Genomic DNA, 22,301 nt, shown 5'->3' with positions numbered 1-22,301 from the left:
TGTCAGACGCCGGGCCTGGTCACTGGTCCCCGCGCCGCGATCGATGTAACGGCGGCCGTCCCCGCCATCTTCTCCGCCCATCGCTGCCATCTTCCCCCGCTCTGCCACGACATTCAGTACTGATTGGTCAATCGCTCCTATCCTTTTAGGATGATCGAGGCTGTCTCTGACAGCTCAAATCATCCCTATTTTCCGGGCTATCAGGTCATCAGAGACCCGATCAGCACGGAATCGCCGTGAATCACCGATCTGAATTGATCTGCGATTTGCAGCGATCACAGACATGGGAGGGTCTCAGGACCCCCCCAGGCATTTGCACGGGATGCCTGCTGAACAATTTCAGCAGGCATCCCATTCCGATCCTCGTCCGTCTAGCTGCGGGTATCGAAATTCCCACGAGCGTACAGGTACGCGCTTGGTCCTTAAGTACCAGGACGCAAGGGCGTATCCATACGCCCGTGGTCCCCAGCGGGTTTAAGAATTTTTTCCACCGGAGTACCCCTTTAAGTCTGTCTTCAGTATGCCCCTCCCAGTGGTGACTGGTGACTGCAGACAACTAGAATTTTATAATTTAACTCTGTCAAGGAAAGCAGGAGACTTGAACCATCGCCAAAATAAATATATATTCTGATATGTGCAAGACCTACAATTCATACATTGCATGACTAAGTAATTCCAGGCCACAAGCACAGCTACATTCATATGTTTTGAGTCCTTTAGTTATTGCATTTTGGGTCATATGACCCCCACACATGCTCTACTGTGTAAACAGGAGCTCAGTCTGTTGTGTGTTTGACTTCGTGTAAACTACATGGCAACATCAGTACTTGTCAAATCTCTCCTGGCAGCTCTCAGGCCCACCCCTCCTCAGCAAGCTCTGCCTTACTTGTTCATCTCTATGCCCCTCTATGCATTGTGGGGTGCTAAAGAGAGAATTTTTAACCTAAGAAACCAGGAGAACAGTTTTATAGTAGGTAATTCCCTACAATGATTAGCTGCAAAGTTCCTGATCTCTCCTTACTCGCTACTCTCTTCCTCTGCTATATGCTCTGCACAGAGTCTCTTGAGTCAAGTTGCATTTGCTACATTACACAACTCTTCCCTGACACTTGCTTGTAACCTATGAAACAGGGCTAAAGCTGTATCACATAGAAAAACAGAGATTTTATTGTGATTTAGGAGACAGAATTTCACAGCAATGATCTATTACTTGCTGCACTTCAGTAGGGTTCAATACAGAGCTACCGAGTCTCTGCTCCCTCCGTCTCTGGAAAGCCAGATGCATCATAGGAAATGTAGACTGTGTTATGAGAACCATATCGGCAGGAAAAAGGAATGAAAATGGCAGAAAACCCATAAATAGCACATCATCTAAAATAGGTATAAACAAGGGGCTCCACATTATTATTTAAAAAAAACTTGTGTTGCACTTTATATGGGGGAAAAAGGGTATACTATTTCTTTAACTCTTTACCAAGAAGTCAAAAATATAATCAAGAATACATATATAACCAAAGAAAAACAAAGACAACGATGCCTAAGAATGTGGGAAAAGTTTGCAAGCAGAAAAAAAAGTTAATCTGTAACCTAAAATGTTCCTTTTATTCACACCTTTTTTTTCTCTTGTTTCCAAAACATATATAAAACAAAAAATGTTGGGGTTTTGGCCAAATCACAGGTAAACATTTCGCCAAAAGTGGTATTCCTAAAGCAAATATTTGGCACAAATGGATAGATCTCAGCCTCTTGATGGAGAGTATTTGGTCTTTTTGGCTTTGTAAATCATCAAGGAAATAGGATTTGAAAATTTGAGCATTTACAGGGTTTCCAGAAGATTCTCCGTTCCATTAAGGTTATAATTGGGTTAAACCGTTGGAAATGTAGATTGAAGGAATAGTGACCTAGAAGTAAACAGACCTTTTTCTATATATATATATATATATATATATATATATATATATATATATATATATAGTCACTATGCACAATCACCAGCTTTGATTATTTTGTTCTGCTTTCTTTTTAGGTGTGTAAAAAGGTGAAAAGCATGCAGATGTTTCACCAACCTGTCGGCAGCGCTATGCAGGGCGATCGCCTGGGAATCTGTGTAACTCAGTTCGATCCAAAGCTATTAGAAAGAGGCCTTGTCTGCACCCCAGACTCACTGCACACAATACATGCAGCCATAATATCGGTGAAGAAGATCTCCTATTTTAAAGGGTCACTTCACACAAAAGCCAAGTTCCATATAACAGTGGGCCATGAAACCGTAATGGGGAAAGTCATGTTTTTCAGTATGCCTCCTCCTCATCTCAACAAAGAAGAATCTACACAATGTTTTGATTTTGGGAAGGAATATTTGTATCAGGACAGCTATGTCACCAAGGACTCAGATGCGGATAAAGCAGATGGTCTTCAGGGAGACGAGCTCCTTCCCAAGCAGCAGTGGGCCTTACTAGAGTTCGAGAAGCCAGTCACGTGTCCCAAGTTGTGCCTTGTTATTGGATCTAAATTGGACACTGATATACATTCAAACACCTGTCGATTAGCGTTTCATGGAGTCCTGATGGAAGGGGCGGAAGACAAGCACTACTCTGAGACTTTTCTACCAAAGCTTAAAGTCTTCAAAATGAAATACAAGGAAGGTCAAGTTGAGAGGGTAAGAGAAAATTCAAAACCCTTTATCTGACTACTAATAAATGTTAATCATCTCTAAAGACCTTTGTTGCATACACTAAAAGCTTGCAGGTGCCGGGGCGAAAACGTCACACTGCCGCTCAGCCTATCACCGGCCGAGTAGGGACTTCTCTGTGGCCGGTTATTGGCTGAGTGCGGTATGACTCGCCGACCACCGGCAACCAGGAAGAGGATCGTGGCAGAGACCGGAGTGGGTTACCGGAGGCACCAGGGGAGCGAAGGGAGGTATGTATTTTTTTATTTATTTTTTCTAGTACTCCTTTAAGGACTGAGGGCGTATGGGTACGCCTGTGGGAACTCCGGTCCCCGCCGCTAGCCGGTTGGGGACCGGACCGGAATGCCTGCTGAAATCATTCAGCAGGCATCCCGGCACATCTCCGAGGTCCCCCCCCCCCCATGTCGGCGATCACTGCAAATCGCCGTTGTATGCAGACCGGCGATCTGCGGCGATTCCGGTCATACGGGTCTCCAGTGACCCGGAAAATAAGGGGTATAGGGGCCGTCCAAGACACCCACGATCCCCCTGAAGGGATAGGAGTGAGGTGGCAGGGGTGCCACCCATCCTATGCCTGCTATTGGTCGGTCAGAAGCGTCCGACCAATGGCAAATGGGGGCGGGGGGGGGTTAAAGTTCGGTTACCCCATTCTGTCCACCCACAGTAGTCTGGGCAGAACGGGGGAACTGTCTTGTGACCGTCGCCGGAGGTCACTTATCGGCGGCGGTGGCTGCGGGCGGCGATGACGAGCGGCTGGCTCCCTGGTGCAGACTACGGAAGCCGGTGAGTTGCCTAGCAACTTCTGGAGGGCTACAGTTTGGAGACCATTATAAAGTGGCCTCTAAACTGTAGCCCTCCAGATGTTGCAAAACTACAACTCCCAGCATGCCCAGACAGCTGTTTGCTGTTTGGGAATGCTGGGACTTGTAGTTTTGCAACAGCTGGAGGGCTACAGTTTGGAGGTCACAGTGCAGTGGTTTCTAAACTTGGACTACAACAACTCCCAGCATACACGAACAGCAAACAGCTGTCTGGCCATGCTGGGAGTTGTAGTTGCGTACCTCCAGCTGTTGTATAACTACATCTCCCAGCATGCCCTTCGGCGATCAGTACATGCTGGGAGTTGTAGTTTTGCATCAGCTGGAGGCAGACTGGTTGGAAAACCTTCAGTTAGGTAACAGAACCTAACTGAAGGTTTTCCAACCAGTGTGCCTCCAGCTGTTGCAAAAGTACAAACTCAAACTCCTAGCAGGAAACTCACCGCAAACCCCCGCCTTTGTGAATGTACCCTAAAAACACTACAGTACACTACACTACACTAACACATATTAAAGGGTAAAACACTACATGTACACCCCCTTACACTGTGCCCCCCCCCCCCACCACAATAAAAAAAAAAAAAAAGAAGTATCGTACGGCAGTGTTTCCAGAACGGAGCCTCCAGCTGTTGCAAAACAACAACTCCCAGCATTTGCGGACAGCCGGTGACTGTCCAGGCATTCTGGGAGTCTAGCAACAACTGGAGGCACCCTGTTTGGGAATCATTGGGGTGGAATACCCTTATGTCCACCCCTATGGAATCCCTAATTTAGTCCTCAAATGCACATGGCGCTCTCTCAGTTCGGAGCCCTGTGATATTTCAAGGAAACAGTTTAAGGCCACATATGGGGTATTTCCGTACTCGGGAGCAATTAAGTTACAAACTTTGAGGTGGGCTTTTTCTCTTTTTACCCCTTATAAAAAGGAAACGTTGGGGTCTACACCAGTCTGTTAGTGTGTAAAAAAATGAAAACTAATTTTTTTTTTACACTAACATGCTGGTGTTGCCCCATACTTATTATTTTCACAAGCGGTAAAAGGAAAAAAAGACCCCCAAAATTTGTAACGCAATTTCTTCTACGAAAATACCCCATATGGGTACGTAAAATGCTCTGTGGACGCACAACAAGGCTCAGGAGTGAGAGTGCACTATGTACATTTGAGGCCTAAACTGGTCATTTGCACAGGGGTGGCTGATTTTACAGTGTGACCCCATTTTGACAACTACACCCCTCACGGAAAGTAACAAGGGGTATAGTGAGCCTTAACACCCCACAGGTGTTTGACGAATTTTCGTTAAAGTTGGATGGGAAAATGAAAAGATCTTTTTTTTTTTTAACTACTGGTGTTACCCAAAATAGAAACAAAAGCTCCCCAAAATGTGTAACCCCATTTCTTCTGAGTAAGAACATACCCCATATGTGGATGTAAAGGGCTCTGCGGGCGAACTACAATGCTCAGAAGAGGAGCGCCATTGGGCCATGTGTGTTTACAAAGCCCCCATAGTGCCAGAACAGTGGACCCCCCCACATGTGACCCCATTTTGTAAACTACACCACTCACATAATGTAATAAGGGGTACAGTGAGCATTTACGCCCAACAGGTGTCTGACAGATTTTTAGAAATTTTTATTTTTCATTTGCACAGCCCACTGTTCCAAAGATCTGTCAAATGCCAGTGGGGTGTAAATGCTCACTGCACCCCTTATTAAATTCTGTGAGGGGTGTAGTTTCCAAATTGGGGTCACGTGTGTGTGTGGTGGTGGAGGGGTCCACTGTTCTGGCACCACGGAGGGCTTTGTAAATGCTCTGGGCCCCCGACTTCCATACCAAACAAATTCTCTCTCCAAAAGCCCAATGGCGCTCCTTCTCTTCTCAGCATTTTAGTGCTGCACATCCAACTTTACCGAAAAGTTGTTAAACACATGTGGGGTGTTAATGCTCGCTGTAGCCCTTGTTACATTCCTCGAGGGGTGTATTTTCCAAAATAGTGTGCCATGTGCTTTTTTTTTTTTTGTCCTGGCACCATAGGGGCTTCCTAAATGCGACATGCCCCCCCCCCCCCCCCCAAAAAAAAAAACAAAAAAACATTTCAGCAAAATTTACTTTCCACCTTTTCTTCTGAGCATTGTAGTTAGAGATGAGCAAATTACAGTGATTCATTTCGTCACGAACCTCGCGGCTCGGCGTTTGCTGACTTTAGCCTGCATAAATTAGTTAAGCTTTCAGGTGCTCCGATGGGCTGGAAAAGGTGCATACAGTCCTAGGAGAGACTCTCCAACCCACCGGAGCACCTGAAAGGATAAAGTCAGCAAACGCCGAGCCGCGAGGTTCATGACGAATTGCGAGGTTCATGACGAATGCAAATGAAAAATAAAAATTTTAATTTTCTAATTGTAGTGCGGCAGCAGAGCACTTGACGTCCACTCATGGGGTATTTCCATACTCAGAAGAAATGGGGTTACAAAGTTTGGGGGGCATTTTCTCCTGTTACCCCTTGTAAAAATATAAAATTTGGGGGAAAAACAGCATTTTAGTGAAAAAAAAATTTACACATCCAACTTTAACGAAAAGTGGTCAAACACCTGTGGGGTGTTAAGGCTCACTGTACCCATTTTTCCGTTCCTTGAGGGGTGTAGTTTCCAAAATAGTATGCCATGTGTTTTTTTTTTTTTTTTGCTGTTCTGGCACCATAGGGGCTTCGTAAATGCGACATGCCCCCCAAAAACCATTTCAGCAAAATTCACTCTCCAAAATCCTTTTGTCACTCCTTCCCTTCTGAGCCACATATGAGGTATTTCCTCACTCGAGAGAAATGGGGTTACAAAAATTGGGGGGATGTATCTCCTTTTACCCCTTGTAAAAATTCAAAAAATGGCTCTACAAGGACGTGAGTGTAAAAAATTAAGATTTTGAATTTTCTCCTTCACTTTGTTGCTATTCCTGTGAAATACCTAAAGGGTTAACAAACTTTCTGAATGTCATTTTGAATACTTTGAGGTGTGCAGTTTTTATAATGGGTTATTTCTAACATGAAAGGCCCTTCAAATCCACTTCAAACTGAACTGTTCCCTGAAAAATTCAGATTTTGAAATTTTTGTGAAAAATTGGAAAATTGATGCTGAACTATGAAGCCCTCTGATGTCTTCCAAAAGTAAAAACATGTCAAGTTTACAATGGCTAACAGTGGAAAAAATGTGTTCTGGATCCAGCATTTCCTTAAAACATATAACATTTTATTTGTAATCCAAAGCGATAAAATCTTGTTAAAGAGCACTCACAACACACCACCTAGCCAGTGACACTCTGCAACATGGACGCGTTTTTAGTGCATGCGCGCTCTTGATCAAGAGCGCGCATGCGCTCGGAACGCATCCATGTTGCAGTGTGTCACTGGATTGCAAATAAAATGTTATGTTTTAAGGAATTGCTGGATCCAGAACACATTTCTTCCAATGTTACGTATCAAGCTGGACCAGGCTGCGGATCCGCGCAAAACCATTGGGAGGTGAGCTGAAGATTTTGTTTGAACATTATGATGCAAATATAAAGTAGACATATTGTATATGTGAATCAATATATCATTTATTTGGAATATCCATTTTCCTTACAAGCAGAGTGTTTCAAAGTTAGAAAAATGCTCCATTTTCATAAAATTTTGGTATTTCTCACCAAGAAAGGATGCAAGTAACGCTGAAAATGTACCACTATGTTCAAGTAGAATATGTCACGAAAAAACAATCCCGGAATCAGAATAAACGGTAAAAGCATCCCAGAGTTATTAAAGGGGTACTCCGGCGCTAAGACCTTGCACGCAGCACCCCTTTATAATCAGTCTCCGGAGCATGTTCGCTCCGGGTCTGATTACTGGCGATCACGGGGGGGGGGGGGCAGCTGTCACACCCCCTCCCATAGGCTTGAATTCAGGGGCGGAGCATGACATCACATGGGGGCGGGGCCATAACGTCACAATGCTCCGGCCCCTGTGATCGCCAATAACAGACCCGGCATGAACATGCTCTGGAGACTGATTATAACGGAGTGCTGCGTGCAAGATCACGGGGGTCCCCAGCGGCGGGACCCCCACGATCAGGCATCTTATTCCCTATCCTTTGGATAGGGGATAAGATGTCTTAGCACCAGAGTACCCCTTTAATGCATAAAGTGACAGTGGTCAGAATTGCAAAAAAAGGGCTCAGTCCTTAAGGTGTTAATGACAACAGTAGCCATGCCTGGAACTTGATTTTCAGTAAAACCGGAGTTTTTCTGGTGTGTGTGTGTGTGTGTATGTGTATATATATATATATATATATATATATATATATATATATATATACACATATATATATAGTAAATTTGAGTAGCCGTGTGTATATATATATATATATATATATATATATATGATATATTAGTTTCATAGAACTGACTTGCATTGAGAGATATTTGCCGTCCTCTTTGTGTACTGAATATATTCTTTGATGCAGGAAAAGCTTTGCCAAAGAAAAGCCCCATTACCTCAGTGCCCATGTGAAAGGTGATATTTTATTTATTGGCAGTCAGCACAAGAGCAAACAGACTCTGCAGAGTTCCTTCTAGAGATTGAAGTCTGCTTTTCTTTCTATATTAACAAGCATTTTACAAGCAGCCTGGCACCCAGTCCTGATATGCAGGAGCCAAATTACTGAGTTTCGGAAGATGTAATGATCAAGTAAGATTTATTTATGGTGAAAAAAAATCTATATATCAAAGCTGGCCTTAGGGGTAAGCACTTATACATTGCTGACTGAGTGGGGCGCCACAGATAGGTAGGCAGCCAAGACCACTATGTCTCTTAATTGTGTAGCGCATTATTTAGACATTAGACAATTCTGTTATTACTTTACGTATGGAGCTGTCTTTGTATTTGTATATTGTATTACCATACATCATATGGCATGAGTGCACCCAAAACAGGTACTGCACATGGCGCTATCCAACATATAGTCAGTCGTGTACTTATCGTTATGGCCTAATTTACCCTGATTCCCTTCCTTTAACTTTAAAATAAACAAAGGAGGAAGCTTTTGACTTCATAACCCGTCCTCATATATTGTTGTCATATCCCAAACCCATATCCCGACCTCCTATCCCGACCTCCTATCCCGACCTCCTATCCCGACCTCCTATCCCGACCTCCTATCCCGACCTCCTATCCCGACCTCCTATCCCGACCTCCTATCCCGACCTCCTATCCCGACCTCCTGTCCCGACCTCCTGTCCCGTCCTCCTGTCCCGTCCTCCTGTCCCGTCCTCCTGTCCCGTCCTCCTGTCCCGTCCTCCTGTCCCGTCCTCCTGTCCCGTCCTCCTGTCCCGTCCTCCTGTCCCGTCCTCCTGTCCCGTCCTCCTGTCCCGTCCTCCTGTCCCGTCCTCCTGTCCCGTCCTCCTGTCCCGTCCTCCTGTCCCGTCCTCCTGTCCCGTCCTCCTGTCCCGTCCACCTGTCCCGTCCACCTGTCCCGTCCACCTGTCCCGTCCACCTGTCCCGTCCACCTGTCCCGTCCACCTGTCCCGTCCACCTGTCCCGTCCACCTGTCCCGTCCACCTGTCCCGTCCACCTGTCCCGTCCACCTGTCCCGTCCTCCTGTCCCGTCCTCCTGTCCCTACCCGTAATATGTGTACCAGGTATTGAAATATCTCCAGCCGTACGGAAGTTATGAAGGAACATGGATATCCCATTGATGTGCATGGGACTTTAAACAAAAACCCTGACCCTCACAAATGAGAGTAGTTAAGGATTAAATTTACTATCCTATATTTTAAATAGACATATAAGTAACATGTGACCAAGTATTATTGAAATATCTCCAGCAGTTTGGAAATTATGCAGTAACCTATATTTCCCCTAGACTTGTATGGGACTTTAAACATAAACCCTGCCCCAGGCAAATTGGGGTGAGTAAGGGTTAAATTACCTATCCTATGTTTGTTGTTGACATATAAGTAACATGTGTGCCAAGTTTCATGTTATAATATCTACACACACACACACATTGAGTTTTATATATATATATATATATATATATATATATATATATATATATATATATATAATATAGATAGGCAATATGCCAAAAATAGTTTTTCACCTGAGAACTGGGAATTTGCTTTTGAATATGGCTGGAATCCTGTCCATGCCGCCATAGTTTAAGGACATATTGTTTGGGTTGGCAGTAGAACTGACTTACAAGAAATGCACGTTAACTCTGTCTACAACTGGCAGACAACAGAGGACACACAAAGGTTTACAAGCTTTACGCTCATAAAAAAAATTCTTTTTCATTCTGATAGAAAGATTTTATTTATTTGTTTCTCGTAGTTTAGTTTATGTTGGCTGGGAAATGCTACAATCCCATAAAAGAAAAAAAAAAAAAATAATCCAATGAAAAAATATTGTCCTAATAACTAGACCTACATAGTCGCATAGAATAAATAGTGTAATAAAATACCTATGGGTTTTGTGTGGAGGTGAATACTGGGCAAAGGAGTCAAATCAGTGTGAGGGGGATACGTAACCTGGCATCATAGTCTCTGCATCTGGAAAAATAAAGGTCCACATAATGTAGCGTGGTCAAAAGGGACTGCAGGTCTGAGCCACAAATGTGCCGAATGCGTTTGTCATTCCTTTTCTTCCATATAATATTGTAGGCTAGGGGATCATTCGCATCTAGCTTTGCCCATACTTACCTACATACATAACTGGTATACATCAGCAACCGGTGAAAAAGTTAGGTTGCTACTACTGGTGGGCCAATTGAGTGTCATGGACTGAACACAGTGGCGTTGCTAGGGTTTGTGTCAACCGGGGCAGTAGAAAATTGATACCCCATACAACCCTCCCAAAGTAATTTTATAGCCTGTAGTGATGGATGTCAGTGGTGTAGCACGTTGCGGAAAATTATTTCCAGTATAATAATCGAATATGCCAATTGCCACATAATGGTAAAGTGCTAAAGATGTTTTTACCATGTAAAACTACATCTCTCAGTATGACCTAAGTTGTGGTAAACTTGGTAAAGTTATGCTGGGAGTTGTTGTTTCATCCATCATCACTGCAAAATTTACATGTGACTACAGCACCGATGGGACATAGTGAGGAGAATACACAATGATATCAGTGACTACAGGGGTGTCTTCTCTGTAGTGAGAATACACAATGATATCAGTGACTACAGGTGACATCTTCTCTATAGTGAGGAGAATACACACTGATATTAGTGACTACAAGTGATGTCTTCTCTATAGTGAGGAGAATACACAATGATATCAGTAATTACAGGTGACGTCTTCTCTATAGTGAGGAGAATACACACTGATATTAGTGACTACAGGTGACGTCTTCTCTATAGTGAGGAGAATACACAATGATATCAGTAATTACAGGTGACGTCTTCTCTATAGTGAGGAGAATACTCAATGATATCAGTAATTACAGGTGACATCTTCTCTATAGTGAGGAGAATACACAATGATATCAGTGACTACAGATGACGTCTTGTCTATAGTCAGGAGAATACACAATGATATCAGTGACTACAGGTGACGTCTTCTCTATAGTGAGGAGAATACACAATGATATCAGTGACTATAGGTGACGTCTTCTCTATAATGAGGAAAATACACAATGATATCAGTGATTACAGGTGACGTTCTCTCTATAGTGAGAATACACAATGATATCAGTTACTACAGGGGGCGTATACTCTATAGTGAGGAGAATACACAATGATATCAGTGATTACAGGTGACGTTCTCTCTATAGTGAGAATACACAATGATATCAGTTACTACAGGGGGCGTATACTCTATAGTGAGGAGAATACACAATGATATCAGTGACTACAGGTGATGTCTTCTCTATAGTCTTTCTTTATCTAATTCAGCTGGTATATACCACCAGGACTTGTTCCAGCTAAATCTTCCCTCAGACTCTGAAGAACCTAATGCCCAGATGGCATTCGCTCCTCACATTGTCAGTGTATTCTGCATCCTCTATATGAAAACAATAATTAATATAATACTACTACACACCGAATATAATACTACCACACACTGTACCCTCTGAATATAATACTGCCATACACTGGATCCTCTGAATATAATACTACCACACACCATACCCACTGAGTATAATTATGCCACACATTGTATCTTCTGTATATAACACTACCACACAATATACCCTCTGAATATAATACTGCCACACAATGTATCCTTTGTAGATAATACTACAAAACACTGCACCCTCTGAACATAATACTGACACATTGTATACTCTGTATATAATACTACCACACACTGCACTCTCTGAATATAATACTATTACTCACTGCGCCTCTAAAATAACCTTGCCATACAGTGCACCCTCTGAATACAATACCGCAACATATTGTGGCGCATAAAAACTGTACCACCCCAGAAATTCCTTATAATATACCAAATGCAAAACACTCTTTGCTCCTTACATATAGTAATAATGCCCCCTGTCCGGTGCCCCCACATATAAAATATTACAATGCCCAGTGATGTCACAGTACAGGGATAATACACACAGTGATGTCACAGTACTGGGATAATACACAGTGATGTCACAGTACAGGGATAATACACAGTGATGTCACAGTACAGGGATTATACACAGTGATCTCACAGTACAGGGATAATACACACAGTGATGTCACAGCACAGGGATAATGCACACAGTGATGTCACAGTACAGGGATAATGCACATAGTGATGTCACAGTACAGGGATAATACACAGTGATGTCACAGTACAGGGATAATACACACAGTGATGTCACAGTACACGGATAATACACACAGTGATGTCACAGTAAAGGGATAGTATACACAGTGATGTCACAGTACAGGGAAAATATACACAGTGATGTCACAGTACAGGGATAATACACACAGTGATGTCACAGTACAGGGATAATACACACAGTGATGTCACAGTACAGGGATAATACACACAGTGATGTCACAGTACAGGGATAATACACACAGTGATGTCACAGTACAGGGATAATACACACAGTGATGTCACAGTACAGGGATAATACACACAGTGATGTCACAGTACAGGGATAATATGCAGTGATGTCACAGTACAGGGATAATTTGTACAGGGATAAAAATTTGTAAGCCATAGGTAAAAAATAAATAAATAAATAAATGTTTTTAAAAATATAATAAAATCCCTCCCCTAATAAAAATTCATATCACCCCCTTTTCTCATTTTTTTAAAAATAAAACACTGTACGAAATAGAAAAAATACACATTTAATGTCGCTACGTGCATAATTGTCTGAACTATTAAATTTATAACGTTTCTGATCCTGCTCTGTTAATGGCGGAAACGCAAAAACAATTACAAATGCCAAAATTGCTGATTTTTTTTGTTTGTTACAGGACATCACAAAATTATAATAATAATAATTGATCAAAAAGACAGAACTACACAAAAGTAATACCGTTAAAAACTACAGCTCATGGCACAAAAAACAAACCCTAACACAACTCCATAGATATGTGGAAAACAACAAATTTGTAGCTCAACAAGTAAGACTATGATGGAGAACCGATGTTGAAGGGGAAATAGAGGAAATTCTTTTCTTTTTGGAATTCTCTCTGATGACATCACGAGCACAGTGCTCTTTGCTGACGTCATTATAATAATAATAATAACGCTTTATTTATTGTTGTCCTTAGTGGGATTTGAACCCAAGTCCCCAGCACTGCAAGACAGCAGTGCTAACCACTGAGCCACCATGCTGCCCTTAGCATACATCTGCTATGCATGGTTGCTAAAATGGACAGAGATGTCAGCAGAAAGCACTGTGCTCGTGATGTCATCAGTGTTCCAAAAAGAAAGGAATTTCCTCTGTAGCATTCAGCAGCTAATAAATACAGGAAGGATTAAGATTTTTTAATAGAAGTAATTTACAAATATGTTTAACTTTCTGCCACCAGTTGATTTAAAAGAAAAAAGGTTTTCCCCGGAGTACCCCTTTAACTGCATCGCACCCAATATCCAAGGTGCTACAACTCCAGAGGTTGTTTTTTTTTTGCCATAAACGAAACAAAAGTTATTCAAGTTTGTTATCATTGGATTCATACTGACCCATAGAGAACTGGTCACCACAAGAAATGGTCAGCATATTTCTCACTAAAAATACTTATACAGTATACATGGTTCCATGCAGCATTTCTCTATGTGGTGTTCGGCTTTTGTTCCTCCGCTAGATAAATGCTCCAGTGGGGATGATTGGTATTACCTCTCCTTTTCCTTTCCCAAGTAGTGATATATTAGTAAAGTTTCTTTGCTTTTAACTTGACTTTATATTGTATTCTAAGAACAGTGCATCACTCCATTTCTAGCTGATATATCATAAATGGTGCCACTCAACAAAGGAAAAGATTGTAAAATGGACATATATCAGGATAAATGTCTGCTTTACCACTTTAAGATGCATTTAAGATTTAAATGCATTGATCTTTCATTTGGGCTTGGCTTTAATGGTTTTTGTTTGGTTCTTTCAGCCATTACTTCACTTTAGTCTTGTGCAGAATAGGCGCCTATGTAAATACTTTCTGCCCACTTACTTTATAGTTCTGTTTTACACAATTAAAATATTTGCAGGTTTGTAAATAATTTAACTTTCGAAGATCTAAAACTCTAAAAACCTGCTCTGTCCTGTGACCTGCACTTCATGATGACATGGGACGTAGAGGAGGGTGAAGTGAATGCGTGCTTCAACATTTAGAAGATTGGAAGGGGCATAAATATTTTGCATTTTATGGTCATGGCTTGGCATATTTTTTCAGTGCACACATTGCTTTCACTCTTACAAAGTAGCCTTGGCACCCCATACCAAAGTCAGCTGTAAATAATGCCCCATAATAGAGCTGACTTGCAGCAATGATGGCTGTATTCACATTCTGGTATGCGGTACAGTACCAGGCATAAACTATAGACAGCTGTGGTGCTGTTGCTGGAGAAAACGAAAAAGTAGACAATTTTTTATTTGTATTTATTTATTTTTATTTAGAATCCTGAACAATGCCTTTTATTAAATCAAGCACCTTATTACATAGTCGGACCAACAAGTGGAAGTAAGTAGAAATATGTTTCTAAACCATAACCGAGGGGCAACACATGTACCCCATAGGTAATAGGCAATATGCAAATCCAACACGGGTGAACATACACTAATTCTTTTAGTGTATGTTCACCCGCGTTGGATTTGCATATTGCAAATCTCCTATGTATTATACTACAAGATCCGCTTCAACAATCCGAATTTTCAACAATTTGGAATTATTACGTGAATGTGCAGTTTAAAGTGCCACAGTTCTGCATAAGGATTATCCCCATGAGGGGTTGCAGGAACCCTATTCAAATTCATGAGATGCTGACTGTAGTGTTTGCAGTTTTTTAGGCTGAATTCATAAGAAAAATTAGTATTTCGCATTTATTCTGATGCACATCACCTGCCAAAATTGGGCGCCCACAGATGCTGCTGTGTCTGTTATGAAAAGGCACAGGATAACAGGAAAGTTTCTGTCATGGAATTGCAGGTGTCTCCAATAAAGTGGCAGTTCAGTGTATACAATAAATCCATATTTGCAGCTGGTTTTAGGTAAACATTTTATCTGTCATCTGCCGCTTGCATGTATTACAATACACTGCAGGCTGCTGGAAATCGGTCTGTGCTTACTCTGATAGCCTTCTCCCTGATAGGTCAGATAGTTCTTTCCTCTTCTAGTTGTTAATCTAAGCTCAGTTCTGATAGGTTTAAAGGGGGACCTCCTCTGCCTCAGCGTTTGGGTCTCGTGACGTCACGGCCACGACCACGCATTCTCCCATAGACTTGCTTTGAGGGGGCGGGGCATGGTGTGACGTCACGAGCCCCGACATCCGCACTCAGCATTTGGAACAAAATGTTCTGAATGCTGAGGCAGTGGAGTACCCCTTTAAAGTGCAGCTATCATGAAATTTTGGTGCAATAACCTGCACACAGCCTTTGTACTGTGTGCAGGTGGTGGGTATAGCAATATTTTTACCTCATGTATTTGCAGGCTTTCATGACTGCAAAAAAGGCTTTTATTCAAAGCCACTGACGGTCAGATAGGCGTGGCGCAAGGTAAGCGATGCCCTGCCACGCCCTGCCACGCCCACCCCCACACCTACCCCGTATGTCCGCGCTGGGACCTTTGTGTGATTGACACACAGGTCCCAGCACATGCGCCCTTCAGCTAATCTAACCTGCGCACCGCTGTGTGCTATCCAGCAAGCGCTCGCTCCCGCCACAGTCTTCCTCCTCAGTTCGCCTGCGCACTCTCTGCACCTAGTATCGAGAACTAACCTGATTGTGCGCTGCTCTGCACAGGCGCACTGAGGAGGAAGACTGCGGCGGGGTGACTCACAGCTGCGTGCAGGTTAGATTAGCTGAAGGGCGTGTGTGCTGGGACCTGTGTGTCAATCACACAGAGGTCCCAGCGCAGATATATGGGGTAGGCGTGTGGGTGGGCGTGGCGGCGGCTGGGCAACGCGTACCTCGCGCCACGCCTATCCGACTGTCAGTGGCTTTGAATAAAAGCCTTTTTTGCAGTCATGAAAGCCTGCAAATTTAGGTAAAAATATTGCTATACCCACCACCTGCACACAGTACAAAGGCTGTGTGCAGGTTCTTGCACCAAAATTTCATGACAGTTGCGCTTTAATTTAATTTGCAGCACATAGTGAGCCTTAAATACATAAACCTCCAGGACTGTTGATAACTTAGTCGGAATCGCCCAGCTTACAATGTATTGTAAAGTATGCGAGCTACAGAAGAAAAGCAGAACAAACCTTTTACTTAAAGGGGTATTCCAGGCAAAACCTTTTTTTATATATATCAATTGGCTCCGGAAAGTTAAACAGATTTGTAAATTACTTCTATTAAAAAATCTTAATCCTTCCAATAGTTATTAGCTTCTGAAGTTTTCTGTCTAACTGCTCAATGATGATGTCACGTCCCGGGAGCTGTGCATGATGGGAGAATATCCCCATAGGAGCTGCACAGCTCCCGGGACGTGAGTCATCAGAGAGCAGTTAGACAGAAAACAACTACTCAACTTCAGAAGGTAATAACTATTGGAAGGATTAAGATTTTTTTAATAGAAGTAATTTACAAATCTCCGAGTTAGACGAAGAGAAAAGAAGTCGCACTCACCACTGGAAGCAGTATAAAAAGTCTTGTCCTTTATTCACACCGGCAGAGTGGAAAGGTAATCTTTCTTTCAAGGAAAAAAGAGCTTTAGAGTGGTTGAGCAGAAGAAAAGATCTGATCATTACTAAAGCTGACAAAGGAGGGGCAGTGGTGGTCTGGGGCACACAGGCACATAAAAAAGAGGTTGAACGCCAGTTAGGCGACACCTCTGTCTATATACCCCTTAAGGATAATCCTACTAGGAGAACCTCCGACCACCTCCGTTCCCTTCTTAGGCGTCAGGTAGAAAGAAAAATTATTTCAGAAAAAACTGCTGAAAAACTCCTGCCTACCAACCCAAAACCAGCCAGATGGTACATACTGCCCAAAGTACATAAGACCCTAAACAACCCGACAGGACGACCGATTGTGGCAAGCACTGAGTCTATCACCCAACCTCTATCTGCATACTTAGAATGGCTAGTGGCACCACTTCTGAAACATATTCCGACCTTGTTAAAAGACACTGGAGAATTAATAGGAGCCTTCAAGAATTTCTCCTTCGAAGAATCCCACAGATTAGTCTCCCTAGATGTGGAAAGCCTCTATACCCGCATCCCACATGATGCGGGTATAGAGGCCATGGACATCTTCCTCGGTGAGGCAGGAAAGTCTAGGGCGTTTAGAGACTTTGTCTCTGAATCCTTAAGGTTCCTCTTGTAGAATAATGATTTTATCTATGAGGACCAATGGTACAGGCAAGCCCATGGCACGGCCATGGGCTCTCCTGTATCATGTACATATGCTAATGTATTTCTTACTATGTTGGAAAAGCGACTGTTTTTTTCCCGTAGCAACCCCTTTTTGAAAAACATTGCCTTCTTTCTTAGATACGTGGACGATGTCCTCTTAGTGTGGCAAGGCACAGAAATTGAGTTTCAGGGCTTCGTCCACTATCTTAATGAAGGCAATGTAGCCAATATGCTGTTTACTTATCTTTTTGGGGGCTTCTCTATCGACTTTTTGGATATCACCCTTACTATCCATGAAGGCGAACTAACAACGACTGGTTTTAGGAAGCCTATTTCAAAGAATACCCTCCTTCACTATAAAAGTTCGCATCCCAGCTATGTTAGGGACAATATTCCATACAGTAAATTTTTAAGGATAAAAAGAGTGAATAGCAATTATTCTAGTTTTAGACAACAGGCGGAGGAATTAAAAGTAAGGCTTAAAGAAAGGGGCTACCCCCCCGCAATTATAGAACAAGCTTACTTAAAAGCAGAGAAGAAGGATAGGGGAGATTTGTTGGCCCCGAAAAAACAAGGAAAAACAAGCAAGCACTATAGAAATAAAAACAATAAACGCATTGTTTTTTCTTTTGCTAACTCACCAATTAATCAAGTTATAAAGAAGAGCATTTTTGACAATTGGTTTTATTTCGATAACGACGAAGAAATGGAAGAGGAAGCAAAAGAAAAACCCATTGTAACTTTTAGGAAATCTACCACCATTGGAGATTTAATTAAAAAATCTAAAAACAAGTCTCAGGTTGGAAGTGGCCACTGGTTGAATAAAATGACACCGAAGGGAAATTTTCCGTGCAGGAACTGCAAGTTTTGCAAGCTTAATCTGTCCAAAAGAAATTTTTCCGTTGGAGGGGTCAATATATTTGTGAACCAGTTGATCACGTGTCAATCAACTCACATCGTGTATTGCCTTATCTGTCCATGTAAAAGATATTACGTGGGCAAAACCAAGCGCAAATTAAATGCACGAGTGAGAGAGCACCTCTATTCTCTACAATCGGGCAAGGGGTCCCCTCGCTTCATCGCCCATATGATTGAGTGTCATGGCGGTACAGGCGAGGGTCTCCGGTTTGCCGGAATCGAGAGAATAGAAGTCGTCCCCGTTGGCGTTGATAAGCATTCCTTCCTCTTACGTCGGGAGGCGTTTTGGATTATTAGGTTGAAAGCCATGGGACCCACGGGGATGAATGACAAACAAGATCTGTCAGCTTTTTTGTGAATCCTCTACCTCTGTCAGGTGGAGTTGTTTTTAAGCACTATGTATGTTTTACATATTTTTTACAATGGTCTGTGGTTTTTTCTGTTTCACCTTTTGTTATGTGTTACGGTCACCACGCCCCCTTACCTCCCCCATTGTAAGCCGCTTAAATACTTACCCACCTGGGTTGGTAGGCGTACACCTTGTTTGGCCGGAAGAAGCGTCAGGTCTGTGACGCGAAACTAGTTGCCGTTGGTGGTGTGCCCCCGCATCTTGAGAGCGGCTGCTCTCACTCCCCGCGTGTGTGACCGCATTTTACCTTTCCACTCTGCCGGTGTGAATAAAGGACAAGACTTTTTATACTGCTTCCAGTGGTGAGTGCGACTTCTTTTCTCTTCGTCTAACTCTGATATTTGAATTACCTACCTGTTTGGTCTGCACCTCCACGTAGCTAGGAAGATCTGCCCTGAAGGTCACAGCAGTGCTTTTCACCCCATACATTGAGGCTTTTATATTGGATTAGCAGTGCCTGGTGTTATTCTCGTTCTTGCAAACTTCACAGCTAATTTACAAATCTGTTTAACTTTCCGGAGCCAGTTGATATATAAAAAAAAGTTTTGGCCTGGAATTCCCCTTTAAAGAAGACCTGTGATCTCTCTGAAAAAAGTTACTGTAGTTATTAGATAGATCACATACAACCTTCCCCTGTTCCTGGGATATAGGGGATTTGTAGCTCCTCTGACAATTGAGGTAATCCATCAGAGAGCATAAACACGAATAATAATATGGACTGTGTGTTCTGTGTGGTGACTGTAGCTGGGGGACATACATATTAAATATCCAGGCGGCGTGTGTTCAGGACTGGCTGCGCTCTCACAAGATCCTGCTGTATGAGCGTGTGTGGCCAGCGCTGAATACATGCCCATAGATTAAATATGCATGCCTACTTCTACAGGCACCACTCTGAACACAGCCAAAATTATAACCACGGTTGCCACCTCTTTGGTGGACGACATCAATTGTCAGAGGGGCTACAAAGCTCTATAATCAATCACCATGCTATAAAAATGTATGGGATCAGCCCCCCCCCCCCCCCCCCCAAGCTCCAAACCTAATCTAAAGGTTGCAGTTTTCTTTTTACCTCAGTTCCTCTTTAAAACCAGTTGCAAGAATGTTAGTTCATCTAGTACATAGCAATAAAAGTGATATGCAAAGGTGTTCATAACCTTTGAACTTGAAAACAAATGGCATACTATCCAGATCAGGCTGGCTACCAGCCAGTGATTGACAGCTATCTTTTCATCAGCCCCCCCCCAGCCTGTTCTGCACTCTGCACCCTTGTGAACAAAAAAGTAAGGTAAAACCAGATCCACCAACAGCAACTGTTCAGTTTTTCAATAAAAGAAAAAGATTATATTTTTCTTGCAGCCGGCACAAAATGAACAGGGGAATTAGTGAAACTAAAATATAGAATAGTCTGTCACCTACATTCTGCTAATGTTATGTATAGACCAGCAGTGTAGATTTAACGCCATCATTCCCCTGTATTTTTTATTAGTAACAATTCTAATATTATATAATGGAATTCATCATAAAGCAATTTTCTAATCTGATATATGCCTGCACATGGTCCGTCTGGCAAACGAATAGTTAAAGCTCTTTCCATTTGGTCTGTGCAGTAGTAGTAGTAGTAGTAGTAGTGAGGGAGCACTGTGCTGGAGATATCACCGCCTGTGTTGTGTTATTTGCTATGGACTTTTTAGGTGCTCTTGATATTGTTTCGCCTCCTTACAGTCATATTGGCAAAGTGCGTCACGGAATGCGCCACAATTATCTTTTATTTTGGGTTTCTCACCTTAGCGGCAGTCACTTTCTGCAAGAACAAACAGTAATTGATACCAGGAGACGCCAAGAAGCTGCAGACGTTAAAAAACAACAGAGCCACGGGATGCAGCGAAGGGACACATCGGGGAGCACAGAGCTGGGATCTGCGGAGAGTTTGCCAGCAATGTCTGATAATATAATACCCACTTTGCGATTTGATGCCTTGTTTGTGGTGGGAAAGGGGGGCCGAGGGGTTAGCAGCCACAATTGAGTTACAATTAGCCGCTGTTGCTGCCCCAAGCACTGAGGGTTCTATAGATTATAAACTTTGAAACTAAAATAAACACAATATACATAAATATACATTGTGATAAAAGTCTTAAGAATGAAGGAGCTGCGGCAGCCGAGACAGCAAAGGCTATTTACATATGGCCCTTGCCTATAAAAAATATGAACAGTGCTATATATAGTGTGTGTGCATCCCATCTATATAGATCAGCTTATACAGAGGCAAGGAGTAGATGTAATCTGTCCCTCAGCAGTCTGAGCCCTTTTAGAAAGTACCAATGAGCCCAAGCGCCAATCTTGTTAATCTGTGCCCATTTGGCAAGCCTGTTACACATCTCGGTTACCATGTGTGCTGGGCCACACAATTGCTGGTTCTTATTACTCGGGGAGATATTTGGGCAAAGAAGGAGGATTTTTTGACATTTCAAAATGATGCGATCAACCAGTGAACACTACTTGTTTGTGGTCAGAACCTATTATATATAGGGTGATATAGGCCTGTTCAGCCCATAATTGCCCTGTGTAATACGGCACTTAGTTTCGAAGTGCACAGGGATCAAGATTTAGGCTATGCTGCCACACAGTTTTATGCATCCTCAAAAAATAAAAACTACCAGAAAAAAATGAATTAGTAGCCATTTTGTCCTTTTTTTCCGCAGTTTTTTGGTTTTGATCATTTTTTTTATGCCCAAATTCTGATGTGTAAAGATAGCTTTAGTGTGGCCCTCATCTTCTAATAGACTCTATTCAATGATATTATTCAGTAAGCTGTCAGAGGACCCTTTACGTCTGAGGCTATGGTCACATGTTGTGGATGTGCTACTGTTCTGTTGCAACAAGCTATGTATTTTTAATAAATTAAAGGGATTGTCTTGGTGTTCTGCTTCCCAGTTCTCTCTTTTTTTTTTTTTTTTTTTTTGCCCTCTGCACCATCCAAGGCGAGAGGGTGGGGGTGCCAGTCACGATCATCACATGTGAGCGAAACCATGCCCACGAGATACCCAATTATCTGCACAATGCCACAGCAGCATCCTGAAGCTACTGGACATTACGGGCAGACATGGTTTTGCCCGCATGCGATTATCATGACTAGCACCTGCCCACTTTTGAGAGGTGCACAGTGAGCAGTATATTTGTATTTTAAGTCTGTCAGTACCTTTCTACCGATTTTACCCAAAACGACCTTGACTTCATGACTACAATTTCAACTTCGAAATGCGTGCTATTTAAACATTTTACAGGTTCTATACAAAAACGAACGCTAACAATCAGATCACTTCTTTAACTGTCTCAATGTGAGGAAAAATTCGCCTAAATTCAAATTGGTCCAAATCCTTTTGGGGGAATATTGTATATGGTACAATTGTACAATTGGGTCTTCATTGTGGATAATAAAGTCCTGTGTAAAATCCAAGGATAGAAATGAGAAAACTTACTGTA

At 42.5% G+C, this 22,301-nt stretch overlaps 1 protein-coding gene across 2 annotated transcripts in view; it reads left to right on the top strand.

Annotated features, from left to right (window-relative positions):
• Positions 1–22,301, top strand: part of EEFSEC (eukaryotic elongation factor, selenocysteine-tRNA specific) — a 232,824-nt gene that overhangs the window by 127,948 nt on the left and 82,575 nt on the right. For both annotated transcript variants that reach the window (XM_056524840.1, XM_056524841.1), the window contains exon 5: positions 2,027–2,659. In XM_056524840.1, coding sequence (XP_056380815.1) covers positions 2,027–2,659 — 633 coding nt within the window. The remainder of the gene's footprint in view (positions 1–2,026; positions 2,660–22,301) is intronic.

Source organism: Hyla sarda, chromosome 6, assembly GCF_029499605.1.
Source record: "Hyla sarda isolate aHylSar1 chromosome 6, aHylSar1.hap1, whole genome shotgun sequence".
Lineage (NCBI taxonomy): Eukaryota > Metazoa > Chordata > Amphibia > Anura > Hylidae > Hyla > Hyla sarda.
Note: the sequence above shows the minus strand (reverse complement) of the source record. Positions and strands in the feature narration are given on the sequence as shown.